The sequence below is a fragment of the Heptranchias perlo genome, chromosome 5, assembly GCF_035084215.1.
Source record: "Heptranchias perlo isolate sHepPer1 chromosome 5, sHepPer1.hap1, whole genome shotgun sequence".
NCBI lineage: Eukaryota > Metazoa > Chordata > Chondrichthyes > Hexanchiformes > Hexanchidae > Heptranchias > Heptranchias perlo.
In genome coordinates, this window is record NC_090329.1 from 23,606,816 (window position 1) to 23,627,270 (window position 20,455).

General features: G+C 40.7%; 1 protein-coding gene across 2 annotated transcripts in view; it reads right to left on the bottom strand.

Annotated features, from left to right (window-relative positions):
• lyst (lysosomal trafficking regulator) overlaps nucleotides 1-20,455 on the bottom strand; it is a 258,955-nt gene that overhangs the window by 26,697 nt on the left and 211,803 nt on the right. The window contains exons 29-43 of one of the 2 annotated variants that reach the window (XM_067984127.1): nucleotides 19,511-19,672; nucleotides 18,451-18,642; nucleotides 17,501-17,679; nucleotides 15,761-15,967; nucleotides 15,235-15,411; nucleotides 13,983-14,059; nucleotides 9,793-9,981; nucleotides 6,360-6,505; nucleotides 6,178-6,274; nucleotides 5,251-5,312; nucleotides 5,085-5,140; nucleotides 3,994-4,146; nucleotides 2,271-2,515; nucleotides 1,859-1,925; nucleotides 361-517 (exon numbers count right to left, since the gene is read on the bottom strand). In XM_067984127.1, the coding sequence (XP_067840228.1) occupies nucleotides 361-517; nucleotides 1,859-1,925; nucleotides 2,271-2,515; nucleotides 3,994-4,146; nucleotides 5,085-5,140; nucleotides 5,251-5,312; nucleotides 6,178-6,274; nucleotides 6,360-6,505; nucleotides 9,793-9,981; nucleotides 13,983-14,059; nucleotides 15,235-15,411; nucleotides 15,761-15,967; nucleotides 17,501-17,679; nucleotides 18,451-18,642; nucleotides 19,511-19,672 (2,166 nt within the window). The remainder of the gene's footprint in view (nucleotides 1-360; nucleotides 518-1,858; nucleotides 1,926-2,270; nucleotides 2,516-3,993; nucleotides 4,147-5,084; nucleotides 5,141-5,250; nucleotides 5,313-6,177; nucleotides 6,275-6,359; nucleotides 6,506-9,792; nucleotides 9,982-13,982; nucleotides 14,060-15,234; nucleotides 15,412-15,760; nucleotides 15,968-17,500; nucleotides 17,680-18,450; nucleotides 18,643-19,510; nucleotides 19,673-20,455) is intronic. The other variant, XM_067984126.1, reaches the window with a different exon arrangement.

Below are 20,455 nucleotides of genomic sequence, written 5' to 3' on the forward strand. Positions count from 1 at the left end.
ATTGTTTTGAACGGCTCAAGACCCTGAGCTCTAGACTTTTATAAAAACCCGTAGTAATGTAGAGCCCAAACAGATAGATGCACATCTTTTACAGCCAACAACATTTTAGAACAGTAGATCATTTAGAAACAGAGGTTTAAAGATCTCCTGGTTAATTATCTCATTAATATAGTAGGGTTCCAGGACAAGTACTTATATATTTCTAATTCATTTGATAATGCTTACAAAGTTTGCAGATATTAATAGGCAACATTAAACTGCATGATGTTATTAAGCATAACATTTAGCAAATCCAATACTGTAGCACTTAAGATGAGCAGTAACCATGTACATAAGATCAATTAGTTCAATAGATCTTACCCTGGTAAGCCAGAAACATCTTGGTGAATGGTGGCATCCTGACTAGGAAATGCAAGACTGTTCCGCTGTTTGAGTAATGAGACCCATAGTGATACGGCTGTACAGGTGGCATCGGGTCATCTTCTTGAGCCCCTTTACGATATTCCTCCTCTAGATACTAACAAGAACAATCAAATTTGCTTAACCAGTCTGGGTGATGGCTAAGGCTGCTGGATAGTAGAGCACAGATTGCAAAATGCCTACTTGCCATCTTGTTACATGAGCCTAGAAGCTGAATTACACAGTGCCTGTTTTTCGGGTTTACTACAGTGTGCAATCGGCGCTCATTCCACGCCGGGAATGTGCCGCACACCTTATTGGTTAGGGCGCCCAGGGCACCCACCTGAAACTGGCATTGGGCCTGCTGCCTATGCAAATCAGGGACCTAACACCTATTTCAGGCCCTTTTGCAAAACTGGTTCCCGAATGACCATGGTGTGCACCGTGCATTCTGCAGTCAGTTTCCTCAGGTGAAAAGCAGCCGAACCAGCGGTCTTTAAGGGGACCGCTGGAGGCTGCCAGCAAAAAGGTAACTACAACATTTTTTTTTTACTACGCTGAAGTCTAGGAGAAGGAACGCTCATTCAAACTGCCTGTTGCTGCCAACTTGCACTCGCTCCCCTTCAGATTACCTCCCCCCGCCCCCCCACCACCCCTGGACTTATCTTAGGCCCCGGACGGCTTCCCAGCTGGCCGATCTCGTTCTCCCCCACCCCGCTTGCTGTCCCTGGGGCTGCGATTGCCGCCTGCAGCTTGTCGGTACCATACTATAGAGAGGCAGCCAGGCCAATTTGCCATAGTCCTGCCGCCAGTATCCTTAGGCGGGTGTAGTATGTGAGTTCGATCCAATTTCTAGACCGTGAACTACAAAGAACATTACCCACCCTTTCAATGTCTGTACTGTATCTGGATTATTTTATGTAAAATTGGTTTAAAATGTAGTATAAGATTCTACACTAGCTTCTAGTCCAGTCACCGTGCACACACGTGTTGGACACAGAGGGTGAGAATGGGCAACTCCATGATGCAGTAGGCTAGCATACTGATTTTTCAACCTTGGGATCTGTGTCCACTCAAGCCTAGACTGATGGGATGTCCGATTGCCCTAAGGCTCTCATGTGAAATGAGCTTGTGGGGGGTCTCAACTGGAAAATGGAGAAAGAAAATATCACACAGGTGAAGGGTGCTGTTCCCAGCGTACAGCAGAAGAGTGGGAGCTGTAATCTGGATCTAACTGGACGCCCACACCCCTTGAATGAATAAAAAAAAACTGTGTTGCACCTGACCTAGGAGTACTTGATGACGACAATGGGTGCCTAAAATGAGAAATCATGACATTTCTCAGCACCGACCATCCTCCCTTGGATGAAATTCACAATTTAAAAAGAACAATCAGAATATTAATTCTCAATGTAACAAACATTAAAAGATTGCATGTAATTTATTTTAAACTACCGACCTTATAGTTGTCCACATATCGATCTTCCTTTTCTTTGGACTGTACGGCTATAGGTTTCAGAAGATTTCTGAAAAGAGTGGAACAAATTACATCCAATATCACAAAAGAGCCTCCAACATGCAGTTAAATTAGCTGAAAATATACATTAGACAATTCCCCACACAGTGAGTTCCTGATTCCCCTGTCCCGTGACACCAGGGTGGTGGTGAGGGGTGGGGGGGGGGGGTGGGGAAGGAGATGAATCAGACACTATCCCACCAAGAATTACCCAATGTCACTGTTACATACAGGACTGGCATTGGAGGAGACCTTGCAGCAGGTTGTCAAGTTTACAAAATGGTATATGAACTGTGTAAACAGCTGTATATAAAAAGCAAAAAATTTCTCCTGGCAAATAATTTTTGAAAATTACCTGTAAATAGCGGGTTCATTTAAGTCAACTGTTTCACTGGAATAGTCACTCAGAATGAAAGGAAAAATGGGATACTGCATGAGATCGTTGAAGGAGCGTCCTGCATGTTTGTTCAAATGGGTCAAATATTCAAAATTAGTTATCTGCCCTGAGCACCACAACTGGGTCAGAGCTGTAATGTTCCCATACTCTAATAAATTCGGTAGACTGGATGTAAGGATGTTGTGATGAACATCATCCCGAACCTATACGGGAAGAAAAAAAAAGAATTAACTGCATGAACAACCGAATGCAAACTCAATTATAAAAAAAAATTGTTAACAGCTTTGTAAAACAATCAGTATGCAACACAACATTAGGACAATCTGTAAACATCCCTCCCACAATTTGGACAAAGCCCCGAAGATGTTAGCAATCATTTGGAAGACTTTATTTTGTGAAACTCATGATAAAATTCTCCAGCTGGCAAATTGTGGGCGAGACTATTGTAGCTTTTGAGTGGAAACTGATAAATATTTGCAGCAGAGGTAGATACAGGTCTATGGGGAAAATGCAGGCAGTGGAATTAGTTTTGGATTGCTCTAGCAAAGAGCTGGCACAGACATGATCGGCCTAATGGCCTCCTCCTGTGCTGTAAACTTCTATGGTTCTATGATATATTTTGAGAGCAAGTCCAGCAGGAATACAAGTCCTGGAAGCAAGTCTATAATGAAGTACAAATTGTCAGCTGGAGAATTTTGAACTGATTATTAGATTTCTATTGAGATCAGTGTTCAGGATGGATGGACAATTCTAAAGTTGTCCAAATTTTTTCAGGTCCGAGATAAATGTTACTCCAACACATGTACACTTGTATGGAGAATCCAGTTTTCCAGGTGCTTTTCATGATTCCCAGTAACAGGATGAGCTTTAAAGTTATTTCCAGCAAGCAGATAATGGCATGAAATGACTGCCCTGTAAACTCTGATTGTGCTAGTTGAGACAGCAGCTCAGCAGGATTAGAGATACTGAAAGATTCCCAAGCGTTTTCTCATTTATACTGTTGGAATTCATAACCTTCTGAAGGCAATTATCATTTTTCCCTTAACGCCACTAACTGGTGGCATTCCAGCCGTCAAGCCTTTGACATGCAGTGTCACATGGTGAAAAAAGCCAGGTTGCATTAGCTTCAGTCGATAGCCAGTAAAACACTATTTAACCCTAACAGTCTTCTATTTGGTTATAATGCCTTATAAATTATAATCCCGATCGCTCAGTCAGTAACTGACTCGTACAAGTCAGGAAGGTGCAGTTTTGATCCCTGAATTAGCTGGTATCAGTCCTGGCAGTAGCAATGTTACTACAATTGGCCTCAGTATCCCAGATTAGGGAGAGCAAAATCAACTAGGGCTCTGGCTCCTGATTTCTGTTGAGCATCTCCTGTTGGAAGCGCACAAGTGGCCGCCAGATGAGGACACAAGTGAGCTCAGCTGTGATGCTTCCAGCTATCAAATAGCCTGCCGATACTAACTTTAGAGGCACATGTGTGAATCATGACCAATTGAGTGAGGTAACAAAAGGCCCCTGGTCTTATGGAACCACATCTCAGCAAGGAGTCACTGTCTCCTAGAAAAGAGAGGAGGGTGAGGGGGGAAAAATCATTAAAAAAATGCTGCTACAGTCTTCCATTACACGTCTTATTTCTAATATTAAAGACTAAACTGAAAATTAACTCATGGTATACCTTTGTATTGTCAAATGCCAGAAGAAGAGTTCTGCCGTTGGTTAGGAAGATTTCCAGGGCATTGTCACGCAGCTGCCACCATCGCTTGTGAACCTCTTTAATTTCTTCATATGTCCAGGAGAATGAAGCTGGCTCAGTTTCCACTGCAGAACTCTGCAAAACAATTTGATAGGCAGAAATTCTAATGTTTCATAAATACTGTGTAAGAAAGAATCTGCATTTCTATAGCTTGTTTAGCCTAAAAGGGTGATGGAAGCAGATTCGGTAGTAACTTTCAAAAGGGAATTGGATAAATACTTGGAGGGGAAAAATTTGCAGGGCTTTGGGGGAAGAGTACAGGAATGGGACTAACTGGATAACTCTTTCAAAGAGCCGGCACAGGCAAAATGGGCCGAATGGCCTCCTTCTGTGCCGTATCATTCTACAACATAGCTCCTTTAATTTCTTCAGGATGTCCTAAAACACTTCACAGCCAACGAATTAGGCAAACACGGATAAATGTTGGTCAGGAAACTGGGAGAACTCCCTTGTTCTCCTTTGAATGATGCCATGGGATGTTTTATGTTTACCTGAACAGGCAGATTGAGCCTCGGCTTAATATCTCACCCAAAAGGTGGCACATCCGACAATGCAGCATTCCTTCAGTACTGCACTGAAGTGTCAGCCTTGGATTATGTGCGCAAGTCTTGTTATGGGGCTTGAACCCACAACCTTCTGACTCAGAGGCATGAGTTCAGTACTGTCACCGAGCCAAGCTGACATTTGGAGACCACTTCTCACCTACAACCTTCAATTCCTACATATTTCTCATAGCGAAGTAGCCAAATATTTTTAAAACTCTGTTTAAAGATTGCACTTGTCTACACTTTCAATATTTTGTTGCAACAGTAAGAATGTTATCACACGTGCACACAAAAGCTCAATTCAGCAGTTTGGCACAGAAAGTATATGCTGAATTAACTGACTGTTGTGGTTGATACATTATATACATGACCATTTTAATGATTATTCAGCTTCACACAAATATTTTGGCATCCCAATGTAAAATGAATCCAGGAGGTTAGGTTTTAAAAATTTGATGTTGTACTTACAGGATGCTCAAAGGCATCAGCAGCATTATCCTCAACAAAATACATTCCTGACTCCCCTGAAAGACAACAGATTGCCATCAATTCCTCATATCAATTGAACCTAAATACCTTTCATAGATTACAGCTCTAGAAACAGCTCGTGGAGAATTCACATACTGCTACTAACCTAAAAGGAGTTCACCAAGTGTTTCTCGAGAAGGGGCAACATTGATACATTTTCGAATAAATCTAGTGGGAAAACAAAATATTGGTTTCAGTGAGGTAAACATTAATTATGATGGCTGCAATACAATTGATTTCTTTTCCCCTTCCTCTTAGGAAATTATTTTATTCTGGTTCCATAGGTATTTGGATATATAGTTGAAAAGGAAAAATTTGCAGGGCTTTGGGGCAAGAGCAGGGGAATGGGACTAATTGGATAGCTCTTTCAAAAAGCAGACACAGGCATGATTGGCCAAATGACCTCTTTCTGTGCTGTACAATTCTATGATTTGTCTCTTGCTGTCCCAACTAATAGGGGAAGCAGGTGACCAACACCCATGATGCAAATGCCATTGTGAACTAGGCAACAGTGGACACAGAAGTGCTGCCAGTAGACTGCATTTGGGAATGCTGTTCAGTTTTTCTTCATAGCCAATAATTACTTCATTAACTGCTACCATAAGGGTAAAATTAAGCATAACAGGAGTTTATTGTCAACCAGAACCCACTTGTCAATGGAAAAGCTAGCACATGCTTTGAAGAAAGGAAAATGGCAATACAGTGCTAGTTTAGTAAATATGGTCACCACAGTTGGATTGAGGTCATGCTGTTCTGTGTACAAGTGCCCAAACAGTTTGATTTAATACTGCTTTGGAAATTAGTTTGCAATAGATTCATGAAATGTATTGGAGAAAGGATAGGGCAATGGGACTTTCATAGAATTAGCAGAGACAACAATGGAATGAATGATCTCCTGTGCTGTAACATGCTATGTGCTATCAACCTAAATTAATTTGTGACATTCTTAGCAACAAGGGCAGACTACAAGACCACCTTTAAACAAGAATAGTTTAAGAATCAATACTGTGTCGTGGTCAGATGGTAAAACTACCTGATGGGTTCACTTGTCGCTTTATCCTTTACAGTTGACGAAAAAGAAGAATGAGATTTATCTTCAAACAAAAACGACAAAGGTGGCTTCAGTGGTTCTGCAACAAACAAAATAAATTACTGAGGACAATCCAACCAAAGTGAGGTTATAGAAAGCAATCAGTGTTTATCCCATCTTTTTACCCTCTGGTTTCTGACGGTCTCTGAGCAGGTATTTGTTGGGTATGGTCAAGTAACATCTCTGTAAACGTCGCCTTTCTCTATTGGGACCTTCTGTAGGATCCAGTTGCCACGAAGTTGGGTACGACACAGGATCATACCATACAGCCCTAGAAATCAAATTATTAAAAAGGTTATGCTTAAATAACCAGTTACGTATTCTAATATTGTATAAACACATTTTTACCCAGGCCCAGATTGCTCCTTATTTCACCAGTACTCAAAGTTATTCCTGTTATATGCAAGTCTGGTAATTATCATCCATGTTGCTTCCAATCTACTGAGATGACATTGTATAGGATTGCATTATTTTCTATTAGTACCACTACACATATTGATACTAATGGGTTGGCCATTTAGGACCGAAATGAGGAAAAATGTCTTCACTCAAGAGGGTTATAAAAGTTTGGAATTCTCTACCCCAGCGGATGCTCAGTCGTTGAGTATATTCAAGACTGAGATCGATAGATTTTTGGACACTAAGGGAATCAAGGGATATGGGGATAGGGTGGGAAAGTGGAGTTGAGGTAGAAAATCAGCCATGATCTTACTGAATGGTGGCGCAGGCTCGAGGGGCCGTATGGCCTTCTCCTGCTCTTATTTCTTACGTTCTTAAATCAATCACTAATATTTACTCTGCTGATAAGAATAGTATCTGGACAGAATGTTTGTTTTGTATGTTGATCCTAACTCAGATGATGTGTTGTATTCCACAAAGCACTACAGCAGATATAGCTCCACATGGTACAGAGAAACCTCTTGTCCAGTTGCAGAGCAGTCACCACATCCTTTGTTCCTCGCTGTACCCATTTCTTTTCTGAATCCTTCAATAGAGTCCTTGTTTAGTACATTAGTTGGCAATCTATTCCATAAGTTACTAAGCACTTAGTCTTTAAATTACATGCTTATGTTCTCCATTCTCATCCCTGGATCTGCACAGATTAAGTATCCACCAATATACATCTCACTGACTCAAAATACTTACATCATGTATCTTTCCCCATCTTTACTCTTTTTCCAATAATAATAGATTTGGCCTCCCTAGCAATTACTCAGAGCTTATTATTCTTGTCCTTTCCGTTATTTCTGTCTTTCTGTAAATATATACCTAGACCCAGTGCTCTAACTTGAGGCTTTCCAAAGCTTTATAGATCATTACCTCTTGCATACCTTGGATCTTCATGTCAGCTGTGGCCCAGTGGTGTCACTCTTGCCTTTGAGTCAGAAGGTTGTGGGTTCAAGACCCACTCCAGAGATTTGAGCACAGAATCTAGACTGACATTCCGGGGCAGTACTGAGGGAGTGCTGCTCTGTCGGAGGGGCAGTACTGAGGGAGTGCTGCTCTGTCGGAGGGGCAGTACTGAGGGAGTGCTGCTCTGTCGGAGGGGCAGTACTGAGGGAGTGCTGCTCTGTCGGAGGGGCAGTACTGAGGGAGTACTGCTCTGTCGGAGGGGCAGTACTGAGGGAGTGCTGCTCTGTCGGAGGGGCAGTACTGAGGGAGTGCTGCTCTGTCGGAGAGGCAGTGTTGAGGGAATGCTGCACCGTCGGGAGTTGCCTTCTTTCGGATGAGACATTAAACCAAGGCCCCATCTGCCCTCTCAGGTGGATGTAAAAGATCCCACGGCACTATTTTGAAGAAAAGGGGAGTTCTCTCCGATGCCCTGGCCAATATTTATCACTCAACCAACATCATTAAAACGGATTACCTGGTCATTATCTCATTGCTGTTTGTGGGAGCTTGCTGTGCACAAATTTCCTACATTATAACAGTGACTACACTTCAAAAACCACTTCATTGGCTGTAAAGTGCTTTGGGAGGCTCTGAGATTATGAAAGGCGTTATATAAAAGCAAGTTTGTTCCTTCCATCTGATTCTACTTTCTTTGGTATTTGGTGCAACATTTTCTAATTGTTTTCTCAATATTCTCCCTTGCTGGAGCCACTGACTCTTGCTGGGGTACAATTCCGCAGCCCCTTGAGTGAGGTACCAGAGGGCCGTGCCATGCATTGACAGTGTCGGTAGGACACCTGGATGCTTTCCAGCAGGAGTAAATGGATGGCGATCAGGTGCATTATTGGATGCTGTTTTCACCATCCGGGCCATCGGAGGAAGCTCAAAGCAGGACATTTCTAACCATTAGTCAGCGTAAACATTCAGGTCTTTTTCATGTTGCACTTCATTTAACGTACCATCAATCTGTAACTATGGGCTGTATTTACTGATTGTCGGTGATTTTTATGCTCACTGAGGGCCAAGTGGAAAAAGTGCTCTCAACTTTAAAGCTAACTTTGACCATATTAATGCCACATTGCACTTTCCTATACGGGTTTAACTCTAGTAAATGTTTATTGATGAAAAAAAAGAAAGACTTGTATTTCTATTGTGCCTTTCATGACTTCAGGACGTCCCAAAGTGCTTTACAGCCAATGAAGTACTTGTGAAATGTAACCTCTGTTGTAATGTAGGTAACGCGGCAGCCAACTTGCACACAGCAAGGTCCCACAAACAGCAATGAAACAATGACCGGATAATCTGTTTTAGTGTTGTTGGTTGAGGGATAAATATTGGTCAGGACACCGGGGAGAACTCCCATGCTCTTCTTCAAATAGTGTCCGTGGGATCTTTTACATCCACCCAAGAGCACAGATGGTGGCTTGGTTTAACATCTCATCCAAAAGACGGCACCTCCAACAGTGCAGCACTCCCTCAACACTGCATTGAAGTATCAGACTCGATTCTGTGCTCAAATCTCCAGGGTGTGACTTGAACCTACGACCTTCTGAGGCAAGCGTGCTACCCACTGAGCCATAGCTGACACCTAAAAGCACCGTTTAAGTCTATATAATTAGGAGGTGGATCCAATCCAGTTTAGTATGACACTTTTTACACTTAAAAAGGTCACCTGTGTTTTAAGCCCCAAAGGAACTCAAGATTTCAGGCAACTGCCTGATTAAACTGTGACTTGTTGACATCAAAATATGGAGGATATACCAGCAGCATCGTTTCCCATTGTCACTTTTAGATGAGGATCAGGAAGAAAACACTTCCTTCATATCATGGAAACACAGCTGGCTACATGGTAAAGCTTTTATCCCATTGCTGGTTTTCTCAAGGCATTGAGGGCTTTCTCCCAGCTCCTATTTTGTGTTCAAAGCTAACTACAGTTTTTTTTAAAGTTGATCTGCGTTTCCTACGAGCTGAATCGTACAATCTTAGGCATGTTACGAATGGGAGTAACCGAGATATTTCACGTTGGAAGTTGAAGGGTTACCCGCCATATACTTCTTATCCAGATAGGTGCAATACCATCATATTGACATTTGTTATAGGAAAACAAAACATTTTAAATTACTTTTTCTTCCATGAAATTCTTTTAATTGTATTTCTAGGGCTTACCTGTCATGTGTTATCTGTTGAACAAGTTCTTGCCAGTGCCTGCTAGCACTTAAATCTACCTTGTACATTCTCCTGATGTGCTGAATCACTTTTTTCCTCTCCATGCCCTGCTTTAGTGAGATATTCTGAGTGATTTCAGCAGCTATTTTGGAAATATCTTTTGACTTCAAATCCAGTCGTTGAAGGAGACTGAAAAAAGAGAAAAAATCCATACAGGCTCAAGGAAAATGACTTTACTCATGACAGTTTTTAAAAAAATCTAATTTCCCCCTTTCTCCTGAAAGTTTTGGCTCAAATTGAATAGTTTCATGAGCACTGACAGTTTTCCAATACTGCATTCAAGTGACTAATCATCATTTATGATCTTAGACAATTAATGGCAACAAGCTATTTGACCATGGAGTGCATCCCTGCTGACCGGATCCTGTTTTCGCCACAGCAGGTGTCAGTAGAGAGTGATCATCAGCTATGCACCCTAATTCCATCTCACTGCTTTTTCCTTGACCCCCCCCCCTTAATGGTTTTCTTTAAGTGGAATTCCCTCTTAAATAGCTACTTGTAGTATGTCTCTATTCTAATAGCCTCCCCCTTTTTGCTTTTAGTACTAATCCAATTTAGATTGCTTTTTGCACTAATTTAGTACTAAAAATTGAAAAAGAGGAGGTACTAGAAAGGCTAGCCATACTTAAAGTAGATAAATCACCCAGTTCGGATGGGATGCATCCTAGGTTGCTGAGGGAAGTTAGGGTGGAAATTGCGGAAGTACTGACCATAATCTTCCAAACATCCGTAGATGTGGGGATGGTGCCAGAGGACTGGAGAATTGCAAATGTTACACCCTTGTTCAAAAAAGTGTGTAAAGATAAACCCAGCAACTACAGACCAGTCAGTTTAAACTCGGTGGTGGGGAAACTTTTAGAAACGATAATCTTGGACAAAATTAACAGTCACTTGGACAAGTGGGGATTAATTAAGGAAAGGCAGATCGTGTTTAACAAACTTGACTGAGTTTTTTTTGATGAGGTTACAGAGAGGGTCGATGAGGACAATGCGATTGATGTGGTGTATATGGACTTCCAAAAGACGTTTGATAAAGCTGAAGCCCATGGAATAAAAGGGGCAGTGACAGTATGGATACAAAATTGGCTAAGTGACAGGAAACAGAGAGTAGTGGTGAACAGTTGTTTTTCAGACTGGAGGGAGGTGTACAATGGTGTTCCCCGGGGGTCGGTACTAGGACCAATGCTTTTTTGGACATATATTAATGACTTGGACTTAGGTGTACAGGCCACAATTTCAAAATTTGCAGATAACACAAAACTTGGAATTGTAGTGAACAGTGAAGAGGATAGTGATAGACTTCGACTTCAACAGGACATAGACAGGCTGGTGGAATGGGCGGACACGTGGCAGATGAAATTTAACGCCAAAAAGTGCAAAGTGATACATTTTGGTAGAAAGAGCGAAGACGGGCAAACTGAAGGATACAATTCTAAAAGGGGTTCAGGAACAGAGAGATCTTGGGGTATATGTGCAGAAATCGTTGAAGGTGGCAGGGCAGGTTGAGAAAGCGGTTAAAAAAGCATATTGGATCCTGGGCTTTATAAATAGAGGCACAGAGTACAAAAGCAAGAAAGTCATGATTTATAAGATACTGATTCGGTCACAACTGGAGTATTGTGTCCAGTTCTGGGCACCGCACTTTAGGAAGGGTGTGAAGGCCTTAGAGAGGGTGCAGAAAAGATTTACTAGAATGGTTCCAGGAATGAGGGTCTTCAGTTATGTGGATAGACTGGAGAAGATGAGGTTGTTCTCCTTGGAACAGAGAAGGTTGAGAAGAGATTTGATAGAGGTGTTCAAAATCATGAAGGGTCTAGACAGAGTAGATAGAGAGAAACTGTTCCCATTGGTGGAAGGGTCAAGAAACAGAGGACATAGATTTAAGGTGATTGGCAAAAGAACCAAAGGCGACATGAGCAAAAGCTTTTTTACACAGTGAGTGGTTGTGATCTGGAATGCACTGCCTGAGGGGGTGGTGGAGGTAGATTCAATTGTGGCTTTCAAAAGGGAATTGGATAAGTACTTGAAAGGCTACGGGGAAAGGGCAGGGGAGTGGGACTAGCTGGATTGCTCTTGCAGAGAGCCGGCACAGACGTGACAGGCCAAATGGCCTTCTTCCATGCTGTAACCATTCTATGATAATCCTAAATGTATGCCCTCTTGTTACTGATGCACCAATCACTAATTACCCTACAAAAACCCTGTTGAAGTGTTATTACATTTTATTAAACTTCAGTTAAATTTCCCCTTATCCTTTGCTCCTCCCAGTGGATACAGCTGTAGTTTTTCAAGTATCTCATCAGAACTATATGTGCTCAACCCTGACATCAATTGAATAAATCAATTTTGCATCTTTTCCATTACAACCGATCTCCCTTCTATAATGGGGTGCCCAAAACTGTACACAATACTCCAGCTGTGGCCTAATTCAAGTCTTCAACATCATCCCTAGCTTTTCTAATCAGCTCCTCTAGAAATAGAACCCAAAATTCCATCAACCATTTTATGGCTTTTCTACATGGGATTTTGATTTTAATGATCTGTATATCTATTCTTTCACTCTATTATGAATATTAGTGTTTAGGGTATATTTCTATTCCCCTTTTTCCCCCAAAACGTACTGCTTCAACTGCATTTTCCACATATCTGCCCACTTCTCCACATTTCCCTCACAGTTTCCCATGCTGTCTAATTTGCTACTATCATTCCCTCTATTCCCACCTCCAATGTGCTGGGGTTGCCCATGATATCCTGCAAGAATTCCCCAAGCCCTTTCCTGCCCTCAGCAACCAATTTAATTTTGTGAGATCTTTGTTATGGTTACCTCTGGCTACATTTTCCAGTTCTATCACCGAATATTGAAACCAATTATACAAACCACATGCTCCATTACTGACCACAAAAAGTCTGAATTAATAAGGTCACAAGTCAGTCTGTGATCACACTATTTTCCAAAATACAGAATGGACCAAAACCTAAAAGCAGTAGCATCTCACCCAAATATCGTAAGACTTGTGAACTTGCATAAGATTCTGAAAAAAACATTTCTGCAATACAAAAACAGATACAGTAACAATGTATCGCTATACCAATTCTAAGCCACTAAGATATGCCTCAATTCCCAGTTGGGCCATTGAATCACTGGCTCTGCAAAAGGCAAAGAAACACTGGAGGGTGAGTCCTACGGCTCCCTCATCCCTGGACCTCTCCTGTTATCTTCCACATGCTACACCTTGGCAACAACTGCAAGCCCTGTCTCACCTTTGGCAGGCATGCCAGCCAATGACACTCAGCTCTACTTCTCTGTCACCACCATTGGCTCCAAGGTTGATCTCAAACTCCACCAGCTCTTGGCCCCCCAGCTCATTAACTTCCAACTCATTTTCAAATCCCTTCAAAGTCTTATCTCAATTGAATAAATCAATTTTGCATCTAGCTGTAAGTCTCAGCCTGTCCATCCAGTCCTTGAATTTCAGTTTATTGTTTGTCTCCACATTCTCCACTCCACCATCAGACACTATTCACTCAGGCACTGCACCCAGCTATTTGAATCTGTCTCCCTAAATAACATTGCTTCACAGACTTTCTTAGTTCCCTCAGGAACCCCTTAAAAAAATTCTCTACAGCAGTGTATTTGGTTGCCCCTCAAATCTCTTCCACCTCCAACTCGACATCCAGCTCTCCCGTTATAAAGCCCCAAAACACTCGAGCTTGAGAGGGGCGATAAAAATGCAAGTAGTTGTTGTCAGTGTTCAGGTAAAATGTTGTAATTGTGTAAAAAGTACTGTGGTATAACAGAGTTTTTCAGTAGACTGCTTGAAAGTAACACTCCCATTTTCAGTTGTCGTCATCAGAGGCAAGGGTTCTACTTTTAGTTTATTAAAAAGATTATTTATCCTAATATTATTGCTGTTATTGGACCAAGGCAGATAGGTGGCTTACAATGCAACTACTAGTAATGCTGCTGTGCATTAGCGGCTAGGGATGAGTGCACAATAGAGCCCCTGTGACTACTTCCCCCTCTCTCACCGCTGCCTCTCGAGTTAGCACCCTAGCAGAACCTGTACCATCCTGCTCCATGGCACTGTGGGTTGGTGCCCCAATATGGATCCCAGCCAATACTACTTTACCTCTGCTGAGAAGTTGCCATTTTCTTTTCCCAGGCAGCTTTATTTCCATTTTCCTCATTTGCATATTTGGTTTGCTCCTAAAGGACATAAATATATATTATTCACATTCAAAGTTAGTTGGATTTTTCCAATTCATTCAATTAAAAAAAGAAACACTGACTTTGAAACTATAATATTCCTAGGCCTACATGTGCAGATTTAAAACTTTCCCACCTGTGTCACATACCACTTTCGGTGATAGAAAGTTACCTTTAAAAAAAAGTAATTCTTCCAAATGAAGGTTCACATTGAGTGGTTCTTCAGAAACAGTCACTTTAAATGACGAAGATGAAATAAAACTTCACTTCAGAACGGAAAGTCTGACTTTGTGGGAAATTTTGTTCAAAAGTTTTGCCAATTTTCTCTTCTCCTCTCCTGAAGGCACTGACTCTCTGCCAAAGTAAGATTCTACTGACACTTCTCTGGTACCTCACCTAAGTGGCCATTATTCCCATGAACAGAGCGCTGGTCGGTCATTTGACCGTGGGGTGCATTGCCCATACATGCACACTTTCTAGCAGGTCTCATTAGGTTGGGATCAGGAAGAGGAATCCTGAGGCAAACTCCAGCACCGCTACCACTGTCCCAGCTGATATCAGCTAACTCAGCACAGACCAGGGATTCAACGTGGCACCTTCCAGAGCTGTATGGTTCAGCTGCTCAGCGGATAAGCCCACTGAGCCTTTATGTGAGCCCTAAAATATGTAAATTTGTAAAAATAAATCTGATTTTCCTCGCCCTTCCTTATTACTTTTATTACTGCAATGAGAGTTTGGCAACTGCAAGGATTTTAACCATGGATCACAGGCACTAAAGGCAAGTTTTTATGAGAACATTATACAAGAGAGGCACTTTTCCCCTTTTATTTGCAAAACAGGATATCCTTATTACCTGCAACTTCTCTCAAAACAATTTTGTTTGAATGTTTTTGCATCATCAATGCTGTGCCTTTCATGTGACTGTTCATCACCAACAACCTCACACAGGTTATTTCATCAATGGACTAAACAGTTTACATATGTTATTACACACAATAGATGTTGACTATATAATGGGAAATGGGGGCCCTTGGTTTGTGGCTAGTAATAATTGAGTCTGCATTACTAATGTACATATGCCTTTATAAATCGCTATTGTCTTCTTATTCAAAATTGGTTATATAATATAAAGACGTCAACTTTGCTTCAGATCTGTCTGACTATTGACACCCTACCTCTTTGATAGCTTTAATGAGATCTGGTTTGGGAGGAGCACTAGGAGGAATACATTTGTATCCACAAAGCTTTAAAGAGGTGAAGATGTTCCCAGCTGCAGATTGCTGTTCCTTGGACAAGGCTTCCATGTGGTCATGCATCAATTCGTACAGGTACAATGCCAGCTTGGGTCCATGCTGCGGAGAAACAGAACCGGCAGAGGCTCACCAATGAAAGCTGCTTCAAATTAGCTACTTCATCTAATCACAACAAAAAGATTCTTTAAAGTTTTCTTTCAGTGTGAAATATATTTTAGAGAATTTCAAGTATCAATGTACTGCAGAGGATTTGTGTTAAAGAATACAAACATTTACCTTCCAAAAACCTACGGAAAGCATTGTCGCAAACTTATAGGTTCAACATTTTTCTTCAAATGATATAAAATGATTAACACAGTAGAGTGCAATAATATTACGCAGTTCACTTGACATGCTTCAGAGCAAATTTCTGCACATATCTGGTAGGTTTCCATGGCAGCTGTCTTACCTCTAGTGGTTGACCAAGACACTCCCGTAGAATCTCCTGATGGCTGGGTTCATAAATTATCTCTAAAGCCATTTTCCTCTCTTCTAGCGGGCGGGCAGGGCACAGAACGTGAACAAGCAATCGACCCAACTGGGACCGGAATGTCTCTCTGCAGGACCAAAGCATACGCTTCCACTGTTGCCGTGGGGGACTATTTCTACCCGTTCCCTAAATAAATACATATTTATCAATCAGTTAGTAATCAGACAGTGATGAACATCTAAGTAGCCTGAACCAGACTGAAAAACAAGACTTGAAACACAATCTCTACATTGTGAACTTTGTCTATAAGCAGTTTGCGTGTGGAAGGCAAACTCAGCCGATTTCCTACTATCTAATACATGTTCCTACAACCCAGGCTCATTAAATAATGGTAAATTCTTGATTTAAACTTCTGTGTATAAGAACAGAGTTCCGTGTGACAACACCTAGTGACCACAGGAATTATCACCCCCAGGTTATCTCAATATTATTGAAGATGACAAGAAACAGAATTGGATCTAGCACAGGATTCCTGAATAGGTATGACAATAGATGTTCATTCATCATGGGCTTATGTTTGTATCCTTTGAGGAAGTCCTATACACAGTGTACCAACTCACCAGACATGCAACAGGTCAGCTTGTCAATGAGGTGAGGATACCATATCAGCATTGCAATTAATATAAAGGACTACTCCTCTAACTTCATGTTTAGACATTAAGAAAATTTCTGCACCTTTGACCAAAACAGTTTTATTTTCCAAAACAACTAATAGCTAGGAAATGTTTTTCAGCAGTAGTAATAACATTTTCCCTGAACCAACATTGAAGCTTCACCACCAGTGCCTAAAAATGCTTACGCAGGGCATTATTTGAATAGATCAAGAGACCAGAGAGCAAACTGTGACCTTTGCTCACATATAGTGAGAGCCAACGCAATGCATAATGCACAAGCGTGCAACCTACGGTTTCTCATTTCCTATTGGTACTTTGGTTACATTGCGGTCCAATGCCATAATCTTGGTATCTGAATTTGTGGGCATGGGATAGAGAAATGAAGACTAAACATAAGTTTGTCAAGATGGAAAGATTCACAAAACTGGGGAAAGAAACAGAAAATAATTTGCTGCATTTAATTAACACACACCCAACTTCTTAAGTAAATAAAAATTGAAAACCCCAAATAATTTTCTATGTATAATCATTACACACACTCCTGTTAACTGAACAATTTTACTTGGAAACTCCTGTTATTATAATTGGATAACTCATTTAACATCAAAAGTGTATAAACCATTCGTGTATAAACTGTACAACACCCATTATTTTTCAATGTATCAAAATACAGCAAATTTAAAAAGAAACAATACAGAACAAATCACCCGGTGAGATTTAGAAGCATGCAAGAAAGACTGCAACAGAAATATTGTAATATTTTATTCTGAATTCCAAGTACTTAAAATATGGCAAACTGATTATTGACCTTGATAACCTATACTGGCTCCCGGTCTGCTGACAAAGATTAATTTCAAAAGCATTGTCCTGTTCTATAAATCCCTCCATGGCCTTGCCTCACCCTATTTTTGCAATCTTCTCCAGCCTTAGATCCTCTCCTACCACGTGTTCCTCCGATTCTGGCCTTCTGTACTCTTTAGTGAGGGTAGAATGTGAAGCACTACAAATGGCCAGTCCACAGATATAACATTTCGATTACACTCACCAAGGATATTTTAATCCCTTCAACCATCAGTTTTAGCATTTCCTTTTGAAATGTTTTCATATTGTTGCTGGATGGCACTGATGCTCCTTCCTCGGACACTTCCCCTGGGGGGGTCAGTACTCTGTTATGATGTAGATATTCAGATGTGCTCAATAAATCCAGAAAGTCAGGATCTAGATCTAAAGAAGCACATAAATGTCAAAATATAGCACAACACATGTTGGAAAGGACTACTAAATCACAACTAAAAAAATAAAAGATGAAGAGACCCACATAAAGGTGGGTCAAAATATCGAATGGCGTAGTGGAATTGCAGTTTTTCTTTGGCTTAGTACTTAAACAAAGCAGAATAAGGGGCTGTTAAGTTAATGTACTACATGTTTTCCAATTAATTTTTCAACAGAAAACTAAGCCAAGTCTAAATGAATACGTTGCAACAAAATCACTTTTCTGAGACGTTAAGCATATCAGTAAAGTCTGAGCTGAGAAAATTCCATTTAGTCTGTCGAAACTCATCCTTTTAGTACAGATCATTACCGCTGCTCCCATTTTATTGGGACAGTAGGTGCTAGAGCTGGTTCTGCTGTTGCCATTTACAGCTCCTCTAGACCCATCTTTTGTTTCTTCACTTATCCCATTACCACCCCAAGGGGATGTAAGAGAAGAAATCAGCCTAGGTTCTGGCTCCTGATCACTATCCAGTGATTCCCTGCAGGAATGTGAAGATGAGTAGATGTTGTATGAAGACAATAATGGGCTTGGTTGTGAGGCCCTCTATGATGGAATAGCTTATCAACATTTATTATGTAGGTTCATAATGAAGAATGGCTACTTGGATACGGTATTGGTGGACTGCTGGTGTATATGAAACCAAACGAGAGTCATCTTTGAGAGAGAAGGAAAGGGGAAGAAAAAAATACAAAAATGATCAGGTTAATTGAGTTGCCTACCTTGGTAGATCAGCCTATTAACAGATAAAACTGTGAGTCTCTGCAGTCTCTGTACAAACTCGGTCTCAGATGCTCTCATCGAGTTCTCATGGCTCATCCTCCTCTGCATTAGCACAGAGAGTTCATCGCTGGCCACTGATCGCATTCTCATAAGCAAGGTATCGGATGGAGCAGCTGAAAACCTGCGAGGACCTGGCAATACAGATTCCAAGTCAAACTCACCAGTAGAAAGTTTTGTGCTCTTACTGCTTTTTAAATACACTCATATTGTGGAAGACTGCCTAAAGATTCTAAAGTGTAATGCATTGAGAGACACTAGTAAGCTCAAGTAACAATGAACCAAATTCCTACAGGCAGGGGGAAAGCACGAAACACTTGTAAAAGAGCAACAGAAAGATTTTGTTTTGGTAGAACATGATTTCAACAATCACTATTACACATACTTATGATGTTACTACATTCGAATATCTTTACTGCTATCAAGTTTGATACAGTATCAAAATGTTTTCACAAAAGGACAAAGGTACTATTGTAAAAATTAGCAGGCAAATTTTTCATGTGATAACAGCACTATATTTGCAAGACATTTTAAACGGTTGGATGACAATAGTGAAAGCATAACCTCACGTCACCAAAACATCACTATGTAAACAAGCGAACGCTCGACTTCCAGGAGTTTGGGATGTAATACTTCATTGCTACTCTCGATGAACAGCACTTTCTTTTTGTTAGTATCAGTTACAGCAGAACTGCAAACAAATCAGTGCAGCAAAGGTGAATCCGAACACTGATTTGATCTCAATACTGTAAACTTAAAATACATCAAATCTCTACCCATCAGAATATTTTGCTGATTTCCCATTTCAGTGTATTTCTACTTTATGCTAGAACATATTGCCATCTAAAAACATTTTGAGACAGAAGAGATGTCCTAGGTTTACAGTATCAGGAGAGATGGATTTTGTTCCACAAATGCATATTTTGCAGTCTGCTATTGGCGCAAAACATTTCAGAATGAAATGTTTTTCCAGGATCTGAAGTCGGAAGATCACTACTACACCTGCTTCTGTAGGGAAAGTATAGGAAGTGGATCCAGTTGGGGACGATAGGGGAGACTCCTGGTTTGCTAAGTTGAAGCAATAGGTCATCGGAAGGTGACCATACGAGGAGAAATGTTGTCTTGGTAGTCGTGGAATTATGGAATCTTTCAATGCAATTGAACCTTCGTTGTAAACAAGTACAAATAAAATATAGAGATGTATACAGGAAAGAGCTACACAATGGCTAACAATGTACAGTCTGTACCACAAGTCTGAAGACACAGACCCACGTTAATTAGCAAAACCCATATCCCTCAACAATTCCAAGTAAATATTTTGCAACTCATTTTTGGTATCATTTTTGAAAGCAATAAAACCAAATACCAATTTAAAACATCCAAAAAAGACAAAATAATCTTAAACAAAAATGTTTAATGTGTGTATCAAGACCTTTATAGCGTACCACACATTCCATTGAAGGGACACCACTTTCACAAAGAAGTGTTTGGCAAATCCTCTTCTCACCTTTGTGCAGCTATGCAATACACAATAGTGGTGATTTTTTTCACAATGTATCACCATATCCCTGTGAAGCAAATAATGCACAGCTCTTCCCTTTAAAAAACAAAAAAATGTCTGCCCAAGACTTCATCATGAGCACAGTGTCCCTTCAATATAACTCAACGTCAGCTTTTAAATAAGATTAATATTTTTTTCCAGTAGTTGGCAAGGTAACTTGAAGAAAGCAAAAATAAAGAGGTGGAAAGAGGTGAAAATTAGTTCAACCAATTGTGACAATACACAAGGTCGTTAAAGTTTTGAGTGGTTCGGCAAATCTGAATATAATTTAAACCTGGCACCAAAAAAATAAGCTGCAGATTTTTCATATACAGTGGAAAAGAGGAGCCATGTTTGCATATCAATCTACTGATTAAATGAACAAGACAGTTCCCAATTAGCCCCCA